Source organism: Panthera onca, chromosome X (assembly GCF_046562875.1).
Source record: "Panthera onca isolate mPanOnc1 chromosome X, mPanOnc1 haplotype 2, whole genome shotgun sequence".
In the NCBI taxonomy this organism is placed as follows: Eukaryota; Metazoa; Chordata; class Mammalia; order Carnivora; family Felidae; genus Panthera; species Panthera onca.
In genome coordinates, this window is record NC_138357.1 from 114,681,612 (window position 1) to 114,701,563 (window position 19,952).

Sequence of the window (19,952 nt, forward strand, 5' to 3'; positions counted from 1 at the left end):
GTGGGAAAAAGATGTTACTTTATTAAAGGAAAGACTTTTCTTTCCTTTCCTCAGGCCATGTTTCTGGCTGTCGTCCGTTTGCCCATTGAAGCTCCAGCACCCCCGAACTTGCTTCGCATACTTCCTTCTGTGTGTTCCTTAAATGTTTCTCTCGGTCCTTCCAGCTGCTAATCTGATGCTGATCTGATGTCCCAATCTGATGCTGGTAGCTCCCGGGATCCTATTGTCTTCTGCCTCTGGAGCTAACATTTTAAGAAGCACACAGTGGTGGCTTTCTGCAGGGGGTGGCCCCTCCCTTGTGCTCCCTGAACCTGGGACCCCACACTGCCAGACCCAGCTTCCAGTTTTCAGTGGAACTTTTCCCAGCCTGAAACTGTAGTAAGGCCACGCTGGGCATCTGCTCTGGTCTGGGGATGGTCCCCCATGGCATTCCTTCTAGAAAGAACTTTGCCTCTGAGACTGCCTCTCCTATCACATACCTGTGCCTGCGTGAGCATATTGCATGGTAGGTTTTCTTGTCCAGTTGTTTTAGGGCAGAAAAAAACCCCAAGGCTTGTTTGGTTCTGGTTAAAAGTGGTTTGCTCAGTCTGTTTTGTAAAACTTTGGTCGGTTCAGTGAGATAGACTTCTGTTTGTGTTGGGTTTGGGAGTAAGAAATCAGCATGATTCATTTTGGCCTTTAATATGCTACGTGCTCCCACTTTATACTTGGTATTGAATTTTCGTTTTAATTTCTTGGCTGACTACTTATGTGGGGCAGTCTGCAGAGTGATGTATTTATCGATTCTGGCAGAAGCACCATCTGGTTGTTGAAACGTTTCTCCGTGATTCATAGTGGAAGTCTGTCCACATACACCTGTATGTCTAACATAGTCTCTCCTTGGCTGGCAGAGTAAAATTAGGGAGCCTTTCGGAATTTCTTACCACGTCTTTCTACACATATCTGACCTTCCTGGATCCAGACTGTGATGAGAAGTTGTTTAATGATGACAGCGAAGGGAGCTTCAGTCCTGATTCCGACTTGGGAGGATATTTGGAAGATACCTATAATCAAGGTATGGCTTGAAATGCCTTTGCAGGTGGTTCGTTGAATATTTAAACTGTGGCATTGTGAGAAAATTGCCCTGAGACTCAAGCACAGAAAATGATTGGTCGTTAACATAACAAAAAAGAGGCTTTAGAAACTCGAGTGTATTAAAATGAGTAAAATGCGGGTTTAAAAACCTAACCTGCAGAAGTGGGGCTTTTTTTTTTTTTAACCCAGAGGGACAAAGAGTGTCAGGAATGAGGATTTTTCACAAAATACGTTCTAAAGACAAACCCCCTGCTTGAATTTTCAAAGGAATGGTAGAGTGATCTAGGTTTGTAGGTTTGGTCGGGTTTGAGTGATGAAATCCTATGTACGTAACATTTTTCAAATTAAACAAGGTTTTGGGTTGAAATGACCTGTGGTTATGGGGGCTGGGCACTCCCTAATGCTAAGCTCACTCACGGCAAAACAAAAAGTTCAGATGTTTAGCCGCTGGCCCTCAGGTTTTGTTACATATTCAGTTCATCTTGGTATCATGTGTATCTGTCTTGACCTGCATTTTCTTCTCCTAGCATGAGGTGTTCCAGACGATAACTTTATCAACACATACATTTATCCTTGTAAATTTCGTTACCCTCTGGGAGTGGGGGTGCAAGTATCTATAGCCGAATGTTGTCTCCCACTAAATCTACTCAGCGCTGCATGTTATATCACCGTTACACATTTAGAATATTTCTGCAGCTTCTTTTCACTGGCTCTTTCTCTTGCCTGTCCAGTTACAGAAAGTGAGGATGAACTTGACCAGTATATCAACCACCTCCTCCAAAGCACCTCCTCCAAGTGCTATCTGCCCCCTCTTTCTAAGAAGACAGAAGACAGCCATGTTTTCAGTGCCATCCACTCCACTCGGGATATACTTTCCGTGATGGCAAAAGCAAAGGGTTTGGAAATTCCATGTGCGTTATTAAAACTCTTTTCTGCCTGTTGAAATAACTTCTCAAAGTAATACATGAGCGTAATTTAGAAGTCAGAGAATTCTAAAAAAACCACAAAATGCAGAGATTTCCTGCCTCCTCCTCGTTGACCCAGTCCTTCTGCTTAGAGGCGACCACTTTCCACTGTTAGCTGTTTCTTCTGGCATTTACATGTCTCTTTTTCTAAAACAATGTGTGTATCGTGCAATCTTTTGATGTGTCGACTTTTATTCAGTATGTGTTGGCTTCCTCTTCTGTGGATGAGGATGTAGCTGTCTTAAATCACCACTCTTACGCTTCGCTTCCCATAACCTAGTGATGGCAGTTGTATTCAAGTTTAATCGGTATTCGCTCTTCATATTATTGTATGTATGCAAGTATTCTCAACTGAGCTGTATAGTATATTGTGACCGTATTAGTTTTTATTTTTTCTAAAGTTCATACCACTAACTTTAGAAGTCACGAATACTATTAACTTTATTCAAAGTTGCTCTCTTTCATTTGCTTTGCCCCCAGTGGCCCACAATACAGATTTTCACAAGGCCAGTCATAGCCATGAGTCTCTCAGTTGGACTACTTTTCATAGAGCCCACAAGTCTCCTCCGTCTGCTTGGTTGTGCTCTAGGCCTTTTGCACACCTGGCATCCTAGGACTTCTCTTTACTATAATCTTTGGAATCTCCTTTGCTTATCGCTTCAGTTGGCCTCCCTGTTTCCTGAGTTTGGCACGTTCTTCTTGATTTCTTCCTTTGGTGGAACACATTCTAGAATAGTTTCGCCAAGTTTTAAAACAGTACAGGGGGCAGGCACGGTGGTGGCAGCCCTCAGCCTGCTGGTTTCGGAAGCTCCCCGCCCCATTTGCCTGGGTGCCCTCCATGTCTGGGATGTCGATTTTATGCTGGGATCTTCCTTCGCCAGCATCCCGGAGAGTCCCTTGAGACTTCCTTGTCTCCTGGGTTGGCTCTCCTGCTTTCTGTATCTCTACTTTTCCTTTTTCTTAGCTTACTCTCTTACTCTGGTGGAAGATATCTAGTAGTTTCCCGAGAAACGGTGCTTGGTTGAGAGAACTGTCAAGGCTTTGCAAGTCTGAAAATACCTACAGATATTCTGTATATCCATTTGAGAGTTTGGTTATAGAATTCTAGGTTGAAAATCCATTTTTCATCAGAATTTTGAAATCATCGCTTCACTGTCTTTTTGCTTTCAGGCTTGCTTTTGAGAAATCTAATCCTGTTCTGGTGTTTGATCCTTCAAATATGAATTGTTTTTCTCTTGGAAATTTTTTTTAGGATCTTCTCTGTTCCCAGGTTGTGAAATTTCAGGGATGTGCCTCGATCTGGGTATATTTTCATCCCCCGTGTTGGAGGCTCAGTGGGCCCTTTCAACCCTGGGAATTTTTTTTTTTTTCAGTCCTGTAAAGTTTTTCTGAAAAATGTCTTGACTCGCTTCCTTCCTTACATTTTCTCTGTTCTCTCTAGCACCTGTGAATCCACTGTTGCCCTCTCAGAGAAGTCTTTAGCGTTTCTCTTCTGTCTTCCGGTTCTCTGGCTTGTGCTCTCTTCTGAGGGCAGTTGCTTCAACTTTATGTTCCACCCCCTCGATTGAGTTTTTTCACTTTTGCTGCCAGGTTTTAAATCTCTGTTCTCTGATTTGCACCCATTCTTGTTTTGTGCATGCAATTTAATTTCTTATTACTCTAAGAATATTAACAGCAGGACTTTTTGGTTTTGCTTTCACGTTTTCTTCTCCCTAAACGTTTTTCAGGTCCCCCAAGTCAATTTTTCCTGTTTTGGCTTCTGTCTTCCACACTAGAGTCTTTCCTCCAGGGTTGGGTGTTTCTTGGTTACCTGCTCGTGCTTGACAGTCTCTAAGCGTGTAGGTGGAGCCTGTGGGATTAACGGGTGCGGGCCGGGTAGATCTCCCAGAGACACCCTACCATCTCTTTTTCAGTCTCCTTTTTGACACGTAAGGGTCTGGTTGCTTGGAGCTATATAGTCACTTATTCCACCTCAGGACTGTGCACGTCCTTTAGGTGTGCCACATACCCCACCCTCCTCACAGAGACCTCTTCACAGAGACCCTCTAGTCTTCTGTCGGGGTGAGCACGGCAGTTGCCCAGCCGTCTGGATTTGAGGAAGGGATCTAAGGAGCTCCCTGCTTCTTACACCGCTTCTCCGCAGTCTTCCTTACGTTTGGACACCCTTTCTGGAGCCCAGTTTCAGAGGTCTATAGTGCAGCAGGAGAGACTTCTGAGGATTCTCTGATACCAATCTGACTGTTGGTTTTTCCCACTGCAGGCTTGGGCTCTGGTTGTCCTTTGCTTTCTGTCTGCTAAGTCAGTTATCTTTCATCCGTCAGCTTCCCCGCTTCCAAAATGCCGTTACTACTCTCTTGTCACCCCTGCTTTCCCCTATTCTTGAGGATTTGTCTTTAAAAAAAAAAAATCATTTTCTACAGTGTTAGTGGTCGGTTGAGAGGAAGTAAAATGTGTGTTTAATTTACTAGTGTAAACCGGAGGTCTATAAGTTGCCTTATAAATATGCCCCCTCTCTCTGTTGAAAACTTCCTCTGTTCCCAAGATGATATGACCTAGCCTGGAAGACGCAGATGGTTTGGTGAATAAATAACTGGTAATGATAGCATCCAAAGGTGGTTAAACACCAGCAGTGGTAACACCTGGCGGTGGCAAAGTGAAATATACACTGGACTTCTGGAAGCCGACACCTTAATGAGGAGAAGGCCAGTGACCCCGAACACATGCTCTTCCTTCTGTCGTTCCCATCTTCCTCATCCGAAGGACAAAGGTCGGCCTCCATCAGTTCTAAGGCCCCTTCCAGTCCTCAGATGCTATGTCACTTCCCTCAGTTCCAGGAGGGAGAAGCGAGATCGATGTCCCGCTCACCTCTCGTTCCCAGGTCTAGCACATGATGTGGCTACCTGGTAAATTCTCGCTGAAATTAATTTAAATAAGTAATCGTTCCTTTAGTCGGTTCGTATTGGGTAAGGAGTAGTCGCCGTAACGCTCAAAAGAAGTGTCTTATCCTTCCTCCTCCTCAGAAGGGCTTTCTTTATTCTTTTGTTTTCCAGTTGTTCCCATGACTTTGCCAACTAAAGTTCTAAGTGCCCACCGTAAATCACTAAATCTTGTTGATTCTCCTCAGCCACTCCTAAACAAGGTAAAGTATTTAGAATCCCTTTGGTCTTGTTTTGTTTTAGTGTAATGTTTTTCGATGTTGGTGTTACTCCCAAGAACTCTTTTACGGGGTTGAACTCAAAAGTGAACATTTTTTGATGTCTGGGACCCTTGGGATTAAAAGTTCTGGGTTTCAGTGGGAACCCGCTCACTTGGTTGTCTGCGATCTGCCTCTTGTTAGTATCCACAATGCATTTGATGCAAACCTGGATACTTTGCATGTAGGAAAAGGCTACTGCCTTTCTGCCCAGAATCTGTCTCACTAGAGGAAGTAAGTAAAAAGATCCCTGAGGAGAATAAAATGTCAGGGTGTTCCCACTGATTCCTATAATTCGTTTTATCTCGGAGTTTGTCTATGATTTTATCCTACGTGAATAGAAAGATTCAGTGTCTACTGAAGAATATTTTAACCTGACTTCAATTGGAGGTTGTCTAAAACTTACGTATTTTTTGTGTTTTGCTTTCAAAAAGATCTTTATTGCAGTACAGCATACAGAGAAAGGCGTAAAGGCTAGAACCGGGGGACCGGTGGAAACAGCTGCCCCCTGTGCCCTCCCAATTGCTTCCTCCCTCCACTCCGCTGGTAACTGCCGGCCTGAGTTCAAACACCAGGGCTTCGTTTTAACCCGTTTTTGAACGTTGCATAAATACACATATCTTCATCTGTTCCGTCTGGGCTCTTCAGACATTGACTAACCCAATGATTCGCTGATCAGAAATAGTAAAACATATAAATAAAAAGCTACGGAAGAGTCACTGAAACCTGGAGCACAGCAGTGACAGTTTCAAGACCCGGTTGGTGTGTCACTTCCTGGTCTTCTGAAAGTTCACATGCTCAGCCCCTCCCTCGCTGTTTGGCTTTTGTATGGCCAGGCCCCCGAAGACGACTTCCAGTGGCCCAGAGATGACCATGGTGATGTGGACTGTGACAAGCTGGTTGAGCAGCTGAAAGATTGTTCAAACCTACAGGACCAAGCAGACATTCTGTACATTCTGTATGTAATAAAGTAAGTTTATGGTCTTCACCAGCTCGAGCCTTCTCCGTGCTCCTGGACTCTTTGTTGTCGTTTTCTTGGTCTTCCAGCAAAGCAGGTCATGATTATATTCACCCACATAACCCAGGATCACCATGAGCCGACTTCTATCTCCCTCTCTACCCACCAGCTCTGGCCTCTCAGGACTAGAAGGCTTGAGTGAGGCCAGGATCTCCCTGTTTATGTTAGGCTTCTGTTTCAAATAGAAGGGATGGTTTGGTAGGATGGAACCCTCTTGGTGAGACTCAGAGGCACGGGGAGGCCCCCAAAGCTTGGCAGAATGTACAGTGATTCATTTTCCTCCCTGCCAAGTGAATCCAGCCTTTAAGCATTCCAGGTCATACTTCTGGGATTTTCTCTCTCTTGACAGGGGCCCCAGCTGGGACACAAATCTCTCCGGACAGCACGGGGTCACGGTTCACAACCTCCTCAGCGAGCTCTATGGGAAAGCTGGCTTGAACCAGGAGTGGGGTTTGATTCGCTACATCTCTGGCCTGCTCAGGAAGAAAGTGGAGGTCCTGGCAGAGGTCAGAGCAAGTGCACTGGGGCAGCCCGTTTGTTCTTTGTAGCCCCATGCCCTCTTTGTGTTAGGAAAGCTGGAGGCAAGCACCTCTTATTTGTAAAGGAAACCAGTTATCTCATACGTGGATGGCACAGGCCCTCCTCTCCTGACCTCCCACTGCTCTTGGAAGACAAGCAGAGGAAATGAGATTCAAGTTGATTAGTTTTGTTCCTTTGTAGCTGCAGAAAGAGGTTTACCAAGAAATCAAATGAAAATGCTCTGTGGCCTGGCACCCTTAAACAGAGCGTTATTTCTGCACATCTGCAGTATAATCATCATTACCGTTTTAGCCCCGAGGCCCTGCAAAATCCAGAACTGCTTTCTAAGACGTTAGAGTTCAGTGTTATGGTAAGATGATGGTATTTGTTATATGTGAATAATGGAGAAACTGGCAAGCTAAGACTGTAATATGGTCATTAACCCTTAACGTTGGTATCTTAGGACTCGTGACAGCTCATCTCCCTTGTAGGATATCCGGGGATCCAATGTGTTTGCTACAGTGGATGGGCATTAAATACCCCAATGGGCCCTGCAGAGCCCGGCCCAGGCCACAAAGATCACAGGGACCCAGCCCTGCCTAGGTTGTTCAGTACGGGGTCTGTATATGAATTTTCAAATAAAGGACACCATGGGTCATAAAGTTTGTAAAGGTAAATTTCTGATTCTGTTGGGAGTGACCCTTCCCTGCTGGCCTTGCTAATCTCCACCCCACCCCACCCCTGCTCTCCCCCTCCCCTCCTGCTGTCGCCGTGGCCCTCACCCTTTTCTCTAAATGAGTAGGCCTGCACGGACCTGCTGTCGCACCAGAAGCAGCTCACAGTGGGCCTGCCACCAGAGCCCCGGGAGAAGACCATCTCTGCGTAAGTCTTCAGCCTGGGGAGGGGGGGGGGGCCTGAGGTTTGTGGGGGACTGTGGGGAAAGCATCAGTGCCAGCCACCATGTGGGAAGAGGGTCTTTTTAAAAATGCTGTCACTCAGGAGCTTCCAGCAGGAAAATAAGGCTCTTCCATGGAGGGCGAGGGGGCACCGCTCCTGGGCACCTTTCATGATGTTCACGTCCTGATGCTTCTTCCTAGGCCCCTGCCCCCCGAGGAGCTCACAAAGCTCATCTACGAAGCCAGCGGGCAGGACATCAGCATCGCCGTCCTCACACAGGTCAGTGAGCCGGGGAGGGGCAGGGCCGCAGCCGCCTTCCAGGCGCAGGGGCCTCTCCTCCAGCAGCCAGTCTCTGAAACACTGTCTCCACGTGTGCCTGCGTCAGGAGATTGTGGTTTACCTGGCCATGTATGTCAGGGCGCAGCCCAGCCTCTTCGTGGAGATGCTCAGACTGCGGATTGGACTGATCATTCAGGTGATGGCCACGGAGCTGGCACGGAGCCTGAACTGCTCAGGTACGATGTACGCGGGTGGACTCGGGGGGGGGGGGGGGGGGGGTGGTTCCTGCACCTCCCTCCCCGCCCCTAGGGGGAGCCTGCCCAAGTATCCTGGAACCGGGGCTTCCAGGCCTTTGTGTGTGCTCACGCTTTACCAGGTTCTCTCATTTAGATGTAACTTCCGCCAGGCCAGCCAGCGCACCTCGTTGAATTTCATATGTCAGGGAGAAGGAGGTACTAGAATCTTGTGCCCTGCTCCGGCCAGCTAAGTCCCTTACTGTGTCTCCTTGTGGTGAGATGTCATCCCGCATCTCATAACGCCTCTGTTGGGAGAAATCCTACCAATTTAAAAGTGTAAATCGACTACGAGATGCATTCCAACATTGGGAACCATCACAGGGTGAAAAAGGATGTGTCTGAGTGTTAAGTAAAGACACAATTGAAACCGCAGCGTTTAGCGTCACCGAGGAGTGGCACGTTTCGGCCCTGAAACAGTGGTGAGGTCACCCTGAGCAGGGAGGCCTGCTACAGCATCCTTTGTTACCCCCTCTTCAAGGCCCACCCGACTCTGCGCTACCAGCCCGATGTCAGAGACGCTTATGTTTGTTTGTAGGAGAAGAAGCTTCTGAAAGTTTGATGAACCTCAGCCCTTTTGACATGAAAAACCTTCTGCACCATATTCTGAGTGGAAAAGAATTTGGCGTTGAAAGAAGCGGTAAGTGAATGCTCAGTTCACCTCCGGGGACAGTGGCACAGGGGGCCGACTGGTGTGCCCAGGGTTGCCTACAGCCGCCACTGTGGACGGCATAGACGAGGGTAGGCTTCCTGCTTTAGGGAGATGGACGGTCCCTGGGCTCAAGATTGGGGCTCCTAGGCCTTTGTGACCCCTCATAGGCTTGCTGAGAGCGTTGCCATCGCACGTGGGTGTGGTGTGCACCCCTCTGCGCTCTGGCCTGCGCCCTCCCTCCTTCCGCTGGCCCCTATGCACGGGTGTGAGGAGGGATGAGGTGAGCAGGGTGTAGGGGTGGAAGGGCTGTCTTTTCCCAGCTCCTGCGTGCCCCACCTTTGGCTTGGGTAGAAGCACTCTCGGCCACACTCCCGTTACCCTTCAGGGGCGCAGGGTCCTCCACATGCTCTCAGCACCTTCATGCTGAGAGACTGAGCTTCACTCCATCTTGTTCACTGAGTTTTGATCTGTACCAGAACCTTCTTTGCTGTGCTAGGAAGTAGAATCGCCCAAGTCCTGGTGGAATTTTGTTCTCAAATGCTCCCTAATTATAATTGAAGCAATTATCATCTCTCCTAATAAAGCAAAATGATTTGCAGACACATTGGCAGATTTATTTCATCACGCCAAAGAAACGCCGTGCAGGCTGTCATTCTTTTTATTTAATGAGAAGGACATTGGGTACTTCGTATTTTTTCCCCAGAGCGCACACCAGCCAGCAAACAAAGGCGGCGGCATCATGCAATCAGACGTGTTTTGGTCGCTTTTCTCCTTTCCTGAAGGAGGAGCGCTCGAGATCCTTTTCCAAAAGTAATTTCCAGTTCTTTCAAATGCACAGTCCTTGAAACGTAAATATGCGAGATAAATATTTTATGTGTTCTGTTCATCAAAATCATATACATGGTTTGATGCAGATAATTACTGAAAATTTGTTATTATAAAGCTGTAGATGCTTACAAAATTGAGAAGAGACTAGTGTCACTAGAAAGCTATAAATATGTCTGGTTGCAAGCAAGGCCAGAAGAGGTCTGTCTTACATATAACATCATTTTATTGTCTTCTGTCATTGTTCAGTTTTTATAAGTTAGGAAACTCAAATAGTCTTAGAATTTTTTTTTTAATTCTGAGATGTCAGAGATCTTTCCAGCCACTGCCCACCCTACACTGGCCCTACCGTAGCTCCTCAGACCCCTTTCGCTTCTGGTTTCCACTTTCCTGGTGTCCTTCCTCGCTCTCCAGCTAATCTTTGTGATTCTTCTGCGAGTCCCTTCCTCCCTGCTGTCCTTTAAATGTTGGTGTCCCCTGGCTCCTTATTTGTCTCCAGTCTCCGAGGCGGTGCCCTCTACTCCCATAGCTTCATTGAGGGCTGGGTGGGAAGGCTGGGCACCCAGGGGAGCTGCTCTAGGAAGTGGCCTTTGAGCTGCGTTTGCAGAAAGAGAAGGTGCGCCTGGCAGAGGGGAGCAGGTGGGATGGGAGGCAGCAGCACATACAAATGCCCGGCACCATGTACCTGGCTAGGAGTGTGGAGCTGCGAGGGGTAGGTGGGACTCAGGTCGGGCAGGCTTTATCCGGAAGACAGAGCTAGGCCTGGAAGGATTCCAGGCGTGCAGTGACGTGATCACACTTGCCTTTTCGAACGATAGCTGGGACCGAAGCACAGAGAACCGGTTAGCAGGGAGGGGCAGGACGCAGACAGACCTGAGTCCGGAGGCCGCTAGAGCGGGTTGGAAGTGAGGTGATGGCGGGAGCGCGTGGGTTCTTCTCCACTGGTGGCCCTGGGGCCGCTTGTTCTCCTGGGACTTCCCTCTCCAGTCCCAAGGTCCCTTATTTGAGTGGTCTCCATTTTTTACAAGGAAGCTGTGCTTTTGGAGAGTAAATTATTTTTTAAAAACAATTCGTTAAAGGGTTTGATGGCCGCTCTGGTTTTTTTGCGTGCCGCTCAAGCGATGGTCACTCTCTCACCCATTCGCTGGACGCCTGCGGAGCCCGCGCTGTGTGGCAGGTGCTGTTCCAAGTGCTAGAGACCGAGCACTGGCCAGGGCAGACGAGGCTCTCTTCTAACGGAGTTTGTAAGCACGTGGGGCAGATGTGGATAAAAAATGCGCACATCGCACGCATTCCTCCCCCGGGGCGGGGGCTGCTGATAGTATCTAAGAGCCCTGTGTGCGTTTCCCCTCCAGTGCGACCCATCCATTCCTCCACATCCAGCCCTGCCATCTCCATCCATGAGGTGGGACACACGGGAGTCACCAAAACCGAGAGGAGTGGCATCAACAGGCTGAGGAGCGAGATGAAACAGGTAAGACGGAACTCTCGGTGGCGGTGCCGGGAAAGAAGTGGTTTTCATACCTGGACTCACCTCAGAAAGTGATAGAAACCCAGGGCGGGCAGGGTGCGGCCTGCTCTTCGTAGAGGATGTGAGGTCCCCTCTGTCCTGAAATCTGAACACACTCTACCCAGATATCGAAAAATTATGTGAACATTCCAGAAAATATCCTTACCCACGTTTGTCTCTGTTGCCGAGAACCACGCTTCTCGGTGGTGGGCCGCAGCCATCCCAGAAGTAGAGTTGCGCAAAACGTAACTGAATCACCTCTCCGTCAAATGTGTCCTTCACGCCAAATGGCAAGAGGAATGTAGAAAGAGGATGGAATGCTCACGATACCTGTATTTGCCACCATCTACAGGTGTCTCTTTTCTTTGTTCGCTTTTTATTTCACAGTAAATTCTTTCTGAACTGACCCCACAGGACTGCAAGGCAGCAGCTTTTTAGTCCTAGTGTGCCAGGTTCCCAGGTGCTAGGACTTGACCGATGTACAGAGGGAAGGAGAGCTTCCTTCTGACCATGACCTGAGTGAGAAACGGACTCAGGTTCTCCTCTCCATTTCAAATGGTGGTGACTGGCTAGATGGAGTCCACGAGGTGCTAATGGGTCACACCCAGCGGTTGGGCCAGCACTTCCCTGGATTTTCCAGAGGGTGATAGAAGAGGTAGGGCATCCTTGGTTCGAAAGTGGCTTGTGTTTACTTCTTGATGTATTTTTACTTTCAGATGACTAGGCGATTTAGTGCTGATGAACAGGTGAAACCTCTGTCTTGTTCTGTCCTTCACGTGTGTGTTTCGTGTCCTTTCTGGCTTGCATGCGGAAAGCGAGGCTGCGAATACGGAGAGCGATTGCGTGGAGAATGGTTTTGCCCGTCCAATGGGCTTGAGTGGAGGTGACTCTGCGGACTGTGGCGGGCAGCCCTGGGGACGGGCAGAGTGCCGGACTTGAGAGCAGGGGAAATGGCCTTGCCCCATGCCTTTAAAAAAGTCCATTTATCAAGCTCTTGGGTTTTATAGGATGCTTTGTGAAAGAGATGGTTCTGGGCTCTGCCTCGGCAGGAGTTTCTGTTCAAAAAAAGGGAAGTAAATAGGGAAAGGTAAAACGTGGTCATCGAGTATATGAATAGAAAGAATACTGTTGTCCCCGTCTGCAGATTGCCCGGGGGAATTTAACCCTGCAAGGAAAACAGTGTGAGGATCCCACTCTTTCATATCACCCCTGGGACGTGCTTCCTCCTCGTCCCTCCAGAAAGTCGGAAGCGCGTTCCTGACGATTTCACGTGCGTGACTGAGAGAGCGTAGAGGAGTCATACAGTGACATGCAGCTTCTGTGTGTCGTCTTCCAGGCTAATTTATGCTCCATTTCCGAACACCTCCCTTTGCTAGCCACTCGGTGGCACCATATCCCGGCGGTGGCTCACTGTGGGGGAATGTGGGCGGTTCCTTCTGCCTCCATTTAATACCACCCTTACATATTATGGGGACAAAATGATCTACTTTTGTAGGCTTAGATTCAGCCAGTGCAAGTTTTATTTTGGGCCACTTAGATCAAGGAAATACGGTCTCGGTCCAAAATTTTATAGGTGTCTTGGCATTTTACATTTCTCTTCGCCTTTGCAAGAACACCATGGATGCACGGTTTGGGCGCAGGCCCTGCCCCCTGCAAGCTCAGGGTACGTTACAGGTTTTTAGATGAAGAGATGCCTGTTTGGCCAAAGGTCATCCGCCCGATCGTGTTTGTTCATGTAACAAATATCTATTGGATGGCAGTAGGTGCCAGATGCTAAATGGCTGGTCATGGGTAGGTATTTTATTGGTCTCCGCAGATTTTCAAACTCTTCACATAAAAGCTTAGCAGTTTGTGGCTATGACTGTGGAAAATAAAATGTGCCCTACCTTGGCGAGGCACATCCACATATGACTAGAATGGGTGACATTTCATAGTCTGAGCCTTTCCCAAGTTCGCCGTTGCACGGCCCAGAGCTCCGCGCTGGCCGGCGCCTGGCGCCATCGGCCTAGATGGTGAGTGAGACTTGTGCGCCCGCATCCTGTGCACCTTCTTTGCGCGGGGTGCTTTCCATGCCTTGTGCGTTCCTCCTCTCTGTGTGTGTCCTTTCGTGTCACTGCCCATGACTGAGTGGACTCTCTTTGTTTTGTAGCTCTTTTCTGTGAGCCAGGCCGTGGCCAGCAGTGCACATTCCTCCAAGTCTGCGGTAAACCACGCATCCCGCCTGTTGTCCTCACCGCCTCCTCGTGTTGTGGTGTCTGAATGCTGTTGTTGCCCTTCTCGTGCACCTACCTCGTCCCTAACTCCCAAAGATTTGAACAGGTTTAAGTGTTTTCATTTGACTGTCGTTCTGAAGAGAGTCTAGAAAGAAAGCCACGAAGTTCTTGAATTGAGCTTTGTTGGCCCAGGAGCTTCTGGGACCTTTGAGGCATTGGTTCTGTGCCTTTCTTTGGAGCTCTGACGGTGAGCCACCACCTGCACCTGCTGAGTGATTAGCACCTTGTACTCCTAATGCCCCGGCTTGGCTTGAGGCCCCAGATCAAGTGGAGGACTAGGAAATATTCTAATTGCAGAAGTGAGTCTTAATCTTCCTCTTGAAACTAGGAGAAAACCAGCTGAGTCATTGATGAGTGCGGCTGTAATTACTTTTATTTGTATCTAATTGTTGCCGTATTTAAGTGGCAGTAATGAGCCCAATGGAATAACCCAGCCTAACAGCCTCTTCAAAATAAGATCCGATGAAGTCCAAATGAGCACATAGGGAAAACTCCTGCCTCCTGCCCTGCTGGCACGCTTACCATTTGGATTTCATTTTTAAACCTTGAAGTTTGATATGCCTTGAGCAATAAAAGTGCCAGGTAGTCCGGAACACGATGTGTAAGGACGAGGGTTATCCCTTTCCCGCCCTTTAGATGGACGGGTTAGAAGCCGTCCTCCAGCGGAAAGCAGGCCGCGGGCGCTGCCACAGGGAGGCTTGCGGCACGGCCTCGCCCCCACGCTGAGCCAGCTCCGCTCCCAGGCCCCGGTCCAGGCCCCCACGGGGAGCCTCTCTGAGCTGCATCTGCATCGTGGGCGGGCCTGCTGGCCCTGCCCCAGCTCTTCCCTCCCGGAGGCCAGAGTGAGTCCGGCCTTGGGCTTGGGGGCTGGGAACAGGAGGACGCCCTCTCCCTCCGCTTCAGTAAAGCATGTGTTCTGACTTGGAGGCCACCACCGGCCCCAGGGAGCAGCCGGCCCCGAGCTGAGAACAGGCAGAATAGAAAGCGAGCCAAAGGGCCAGATTCCCTGCCTTTACTTTTCGTCTTTCGTTCCAGAACATTCTCTCTCGCCTGCCCCCATATTATGTTACCTTCTCTGTGGCACCTAGAATACAGGGAGGTGACCACCGCTTCCCTGTGGCACTGCAGAAGTGGGCATTAGGGCATTTATGTCCCTGGGCTATGGCACCTCTAAGAGGTTCACCTACTCTGAGAGGGCCCCGCCCCCCCCTCTCTGAGCCCTCCTGCAGCAGTGCCAGAGGGCCTCGGTGGTAACAGCTGGCTCCTGTGAGCACTTACCACAAGCCAGGTGTGCTCTCGGGGTTTTCTGCGTCTGTATTCAGTGAGTGCTCACAGCTCCCTGAAGCAGGTCCGACCGTGACCCATTGTGCAGATGAAGCCGAGGCCCGGAGCTAGTGTTCAGGATTGATGTAGGTATGGCGAGTTGGGATTCACAGACTGACCCCAGAGCCCTCACTCTCACCTGCTCAGCCTCCCTGTCAGGTCAAGGTCCTTTGCTGCCGTGCTACCTCTTGAGGGCTAGAAAGAATACACAGGAGACCCATAACCAAACCGGTACAGGAAAGAATCCATCCAGCTTCAAGAAACACACAAGTCAAATTAAGGAACTTTGTTCCTTTCTGGACACGTGGTCTGGTAGTTTGACTAGGTCACAGAGTCATCCCTCTTGATGGCCAGCGGTCCCTGCGGCTGCCGGCTCCGAGGTTTCTGAAGGCCGTGTGTTGTCTGTCTTGCAGAGATCCAGCACCCCATCCTCACCCACTGGCACATCATCGTCAGACTCTGGCGGGCATCACATCGGCTGGGGGGAGCGGCAGGGCCAGTGGCTACGCAGGAGGAGGCTGGACGGAGCCATCAACAGGGTCCCCGTGGGATTCTACCAGAAGGTGTGGAAGATCCTTCAGAAGGTAAGCTTGGCCGCTGTGCTGCGTTCCACTGGCCTTGTTGCTGGGGGACGGACACTCCCAGGGGAATGAACCGTCCCCGTTAATTGCGTCGCGAGGCATGGCAGCACCTGCAGGGATCAGGTAGCCTGTCCCCGAGCCTGGGGAGTCCCAGCCTAGAGCAGGGTCTCTCCACCTCTGACATTTGGGGCGGGGCAATTCTTTTTTTTTGGGGGGGGGAGGGTCCCGTGTATGCAGGATGCTCGGTGACATCCCCACCCTCTACCCGCTAGATGTCAGTGGCACCCCCACCCGCAGCTGTGACAAGCACAGATATCCCTGGACATTGCCAGGTGTCCCTGGGACGCGCAGCAAATCATCCCGGTTCAGAACCGCCGGCTGGAACCGCAGCAAGTTAGATAAGGTGGCAGCCCGAGTGTTAGGGGACCACCTTTGACATATTTTAGGAACACAGAAATGTCAGAAGATAGACAAAAACCAGGGAAGGCTTTGGCTGAAAACACTGTGACATAGAGGGCCTGGAATGCCCACCCCCCCCCCGCCCCCGCAGGCTCTAGCCTCCTGCGTGTTCCAGTGGGTGTGGTGTCCCCACCGTTCAGCGACACGATCAAGCACCCCCTATCTGCGGGGCACCGTGTCCGCTCCCGGGTGCCTTGAGTCACCCCAAACCCCAACGTACCTGGGGCCACCTTTGCCTCTCCACCTAGAGGATGGGGGGACCCCAGACCCACTCCCCTTAGCTGGCTGCCCAGTCTGTCTGTGGCCATCAGGGCTGCATTTCCCGGCTGTCTGGGGACATGGAAATGTCTGCAGAGGCCATCAGAGACGGCCGTACGGTGGAGCCCCAGACTGCACCACACACACCCGAATGCAGGAGGGCCCGAGTGCCGGGGGTCAGCAGGGAAGCCGTGCCCCTCTGCTGTCCGCACCCACGTTCCGTCTCCCTGCCGCACCAGCCCCAACGCGCATCCTTCCTTGCACACAGTCTGCCTCAGTTAAAGGCTTCCATGCAAATTAAGAACCATGGGCAGGACCAGTTTTTTCTTAAAACTATTTTTGTTAGCTCATTCATTTCACAGTAGGAGAGGAAAGTAATCCCAAATGAGCACACGCTACAACCCCCTTCCCAAAGGCATAGCACCTCGCAGCGGTTGTACTCCGGTGGCAGGGGCCAGTGGTCCGTTAAGGAGCCTTAGCCTCTCTGCTGTGTGGAGAGCGAGGTCTTCATGCAGCTGGGCATGGGGAGGTCAGAATGGTCCCTGTCCTCGTGCAGCTGGTCCTCACATGGGAGCAGAGCCCTCAGATCCCGCAGAAGCCTCTGCTTCTCCTCTTTCTACCTGCGGTCAGAAGGTATGGCCACTGCTGCCACTCTGTCCTCGGCCCGCCAGCGCACCGGGACTGAGAAGGCAGCCAGTGAGATGAGAACAGACTTCCCAGAAAATCTCCCCACTCTTCCTGGGGCATCAGACGCTTCCATCCAGACTTCCACTAGTTCAATACCAAGACACTCTTATTATGAAAAAGCCGCATTTTGCGTTGAGCTGGCGCTTGATATTTATATACATGGGTGTGCGTGTGCATGTCTGTGCATGTGCTCAAGTCTTTTGTGATTGGTGCTTATTATAGAAATCTCAAAAATAGATGCCTGCAAAGGCACAGAAGTATCACTTCACCAGCAGGAGCCGTGAAAATATCCCTTTCTATGGCCCCAAAGGGTGCCTCGCAGCCGCCGGGGCCTGGTTGCCAAGTGAAAGGCGGAGCTGCCACAGAGGAGGACCCCGCGGCTCCCTGGGGCATCGTTCGCACAGGATCTGAAAGATGCCTGCTGGTTCCCTAGAACCGCTCCATCGAAAACAGCCTGTGGGCAGTGAGAACAAGCTCTCTAAAAATAACTGACAGTCTGGCGTGTTCAGCCCCCGTGTAGGTTTCCAGGGCAGAGTGACTTGAGTGTGTGCGAACGTGTGTGCACACTTACTAATCGGCTCCTGGAATCTGAACTGTGCGGTGTGTGTTCTGTCTCCAGTGCCATGGTCTGTCCATCGACGGTTATGTGCTGCCGTCCTCAACGACAAGAGAGGTATGATGGGAAACCCCGTCCCCCACCCCAACCCCCCACCCCCCCACCCAGGGCTTTCTTTCACCGTCTCCTAACACTCCCGCTTCTTTCAAGCGTGCTACGTCCACACAGGCCTTTTGTAAGTCCATCTCTTGAGCCACTTCACCTTCCAGTTTTGCTCTTTCCCGCCTCTATCGGCATCACCTTTTCTTTGACCTCACAGAAATAGCATTTCTGACCGCCAAGATCTATACATTTGCTCTTTAAAGTGCTATTAAGACAAAAGAGCAAAGCTGCCCACCACCCTCGTTGGGCACTGACGCAGTCCCCTTCGGCCCCCTCCACCGAGAACGCTTTCCAGGTTTCCTTCTTCCGATTCATTCTTTTACAAATTGAGTTTTTAGTTCCTGTCCCACCCGAGACACCATGCTTTATGGCACAAGGAGTGACCAAGAAGAAAGAGGAATAAGAAAAGGGCCCTGCCCCCTGGACGGCCCAGTCCAGTGGGGTGGGTTCATCAAGCTAGGACAAGGCCAACTCACCCGCACAGCAGGGTTCCCGGCCTCCTGCTCCAGAGGGTTCCAGCTGGTGGAATCAACGTGGCTAGAAAGGAGGCAGCATTTTGGAGCTGAGCCCTGGGCCCAGCGGGTGCTACGGTCAACGTTGGTCACAGGGCTGTCTGGCCTCAGCTCACTCCTGCCCCCCTGCCGGTCCCTTTGACAGATGACCCCACAGGAGATCAAGTTCGCCGTGCACGTTGAGTCGGTGCTGAACCGCGTGCCGCAGCCCGAGTACCGGCAGCTGCTGGTGGAGGCCATCATGGTGCTGACGCTGCTCTCAGACACGGAGATGAACAGCATCGGGGGCATCATCCACGTGGACCAGATCGTGCAGATGGCCAACCAGCTGTTCCTACAGGACCAGGTGAGTGTGTCCAGGCCCACCTAGTCACCCCCACAGCCGAGACGGAGAGAGGGGCAAGGTGACGGGTTGGCTGGCCTGTGTCTCTGTCAAGGCTGAGGATTTTGTGTCCAGTAGGAGAGAATATTCTCAAAGAAAATGTCACCACAGATGGTGGTTTAAAAAAAAAAAAAAAGTCAGCCATTTGGTTAGAAAATGGCACAACGGCCGCTTGGGAAACCTAAAGATCTTTGCAAATGGAGAGACTCGTTGTGGCTTAGGTTTTAGTGCGAGCACCACTCTTGCTGTGGATACTGCCTTGGATAAGCAGACCACTTACCCTGCGTCCAGAATCGAGGTAGGAGAAGCCGTGCTCTCGTTACAGAGACATCGCGCACTGCAAACTAGGCTGTGCGGGAGCACAGTGTGGCCCCCAGAGGAGAGGCTGGATGTTGGCCCTGGGCACCCTTGACTCCTGCCCTTGGGCTCGGAGCCCCTCTCTGGGGGCCGCTGGTCTCTAGCAACCTGATCACCAGCGCACACAGCCATCACAGCGCCGGGGGGCTGAATGCTGCTCATTCTTTGTGTTTTTTCCCGTTGCAGATGTCAGTTGGAGCCACGGATACCCTGGAGAAAGACCAAGTCACGGGCATCTGCCACTTCTTTTACGACAGCGCTCCGAGTGGGGCTTATGGGACAATGACCTACCTGACAAAGGCAGTGGCTTCCCATTTGCAGGAACTGCTGCCCAATTCAGGCTGCCAGATGCAATAGGGCCTCAGTGCTCTGAGTCTGGCCCTCGCTCCCTAGCCTCGTCAGGAACATCCTGTTCTCCAAGATCCCCGGTGTGGTCACAAAAGCACGTCCCGTCAGAAACCCGGGAAGCCACCGACCTAAAACCAGTGTGTGTCTAAGCCACAGAGCCGACGGATCCTGTGTCCCCACAGGGAGCACCCTGGGGTCGCTGTCTAGGTTCGCTTCCCTGTGACGTTTTCCAGAACAGACTCCAAGAGACCAGATGAGGAGGAATTAGAAACTGGTCTCTTTTGAGTGCAGTGTGAACGGAGAGGCCAGCTTAAATTGGCTTTCACCGAGAGTTCCCGAAAGCAGTCAGGTGGTCAGATATGCTAGTGACACCTCCAAGGATGGGAAGATCTTCGAGCAGGGGGCGTCTGACGAGCGGACCTTGACAAGGGAGACATCTTAACAGGATGTGGCCTGTGGACCAAACTGTTTACCAAATACAACAACTCTTTCTGTGCAACTTTGGTTTTCTTATGCCTTGCTTTCTTTCTAGGCCTCTCGTTTTACTGGCACGGCTACCTTTGCGTGACAGTCCTCTCCTGCCAAGATTCAGAAGAGTGTTCACAGTTAACTCTGGCTTGTGGTCTTCAAGGATTTTATCCTGGCTGCTTATGAATTAGAGATTTCTTCTGCCTTATTTAAAAAAAAAAAAAATCTTCTGGAATATAGCAAAAGAAAAAAAAAGGGGCAGGAGAGGTGCCAGCACTTCTAGCTGGGCCAACTGTTGTTTGGGGGCCGGAGCAGTAGGGAGTCCCTCTGGAAGGCCTGTGCCCCCCCCCCCCCCACATAG

At 50.6% G+C, this 19,952-nt stretch overlaps 1 protein-coding gene across 8 annotated transcripts in view; it reads left to right on the forward strand.

Moving 5' to 3' along the window:
- PHKA2 (phosphorylase kinase regulatory subunit alpha 2) overlaps positions 1-19,622 on the forward strand; it is a 70,733-nt gene extending 51,111 nt beyond the window's left edge. For 3 of the 8 annotated variants that reach the window (XM_081792670.1, XM_081792673.1, XM_081792676.1), the window contains 16 exons: positions 891-1,054; positions 1,806-1,985; positions 5,090-5,178; positions 6,069-6,202; positions 6,600-6,756; positions 7,572-7,651; positions 7,867-7,945; positions 8,052-8,181; positions 8,777-8,878; positions 11,071-11,189; positions 11,942-11,971; positions 13,375-13,428; positions 15,235-15,405; positions 17,426-17,479; positions 18,182-18,382; positions 18,962-19,622. In XM_081792670.1, the coding sequence (XP_081648796.1) occupies positions 891-1,054; positions 1,806-1,985; positions 5,090-5,178; positions 6,069-6,202; positions 6,600-6,756; positions 7,572-7,651; positions 7,867-7,945; positions 8,052-8,181; positions 8,777-8,878; positions 11,071-11,189; positions 11,942-11,971; positions 13,375-13,428; positions 15,235-15,405; positions 17,426-17,479; positions 18,182-18,382; positions 18,962-19,132 (1,915 nt within the window). In that variant the 3' untranslated portion in view covers positions 19,133-19,622. Of the gene's footprint in view, positions 1-890; positions 1,055-1,805; positions 1,986-5,089; positions 5,179-6,068; positions 6,203-6,599; positions 6,757-7,571; positions 7,652-7,866; positions 7,946-8,051; positions 8,182-8,776; positions 8,879-11,070; positions 11,190-11,941; positions 11,972-13,374; positions 13,686-15,234; positions 15,406-17,315; positions 17,480-18,181; positions 18,383-18,961 lie in introns of those variants that run through there. The other 5 variants (XM_081792674.1, XM_081792671.1, XM_081792675.1 and 2 more) reach the window with 5 other exon arrangements.
- The last annotated feature ends 330 nt before the right edge of the window (positions 19,623-19,952 follow it).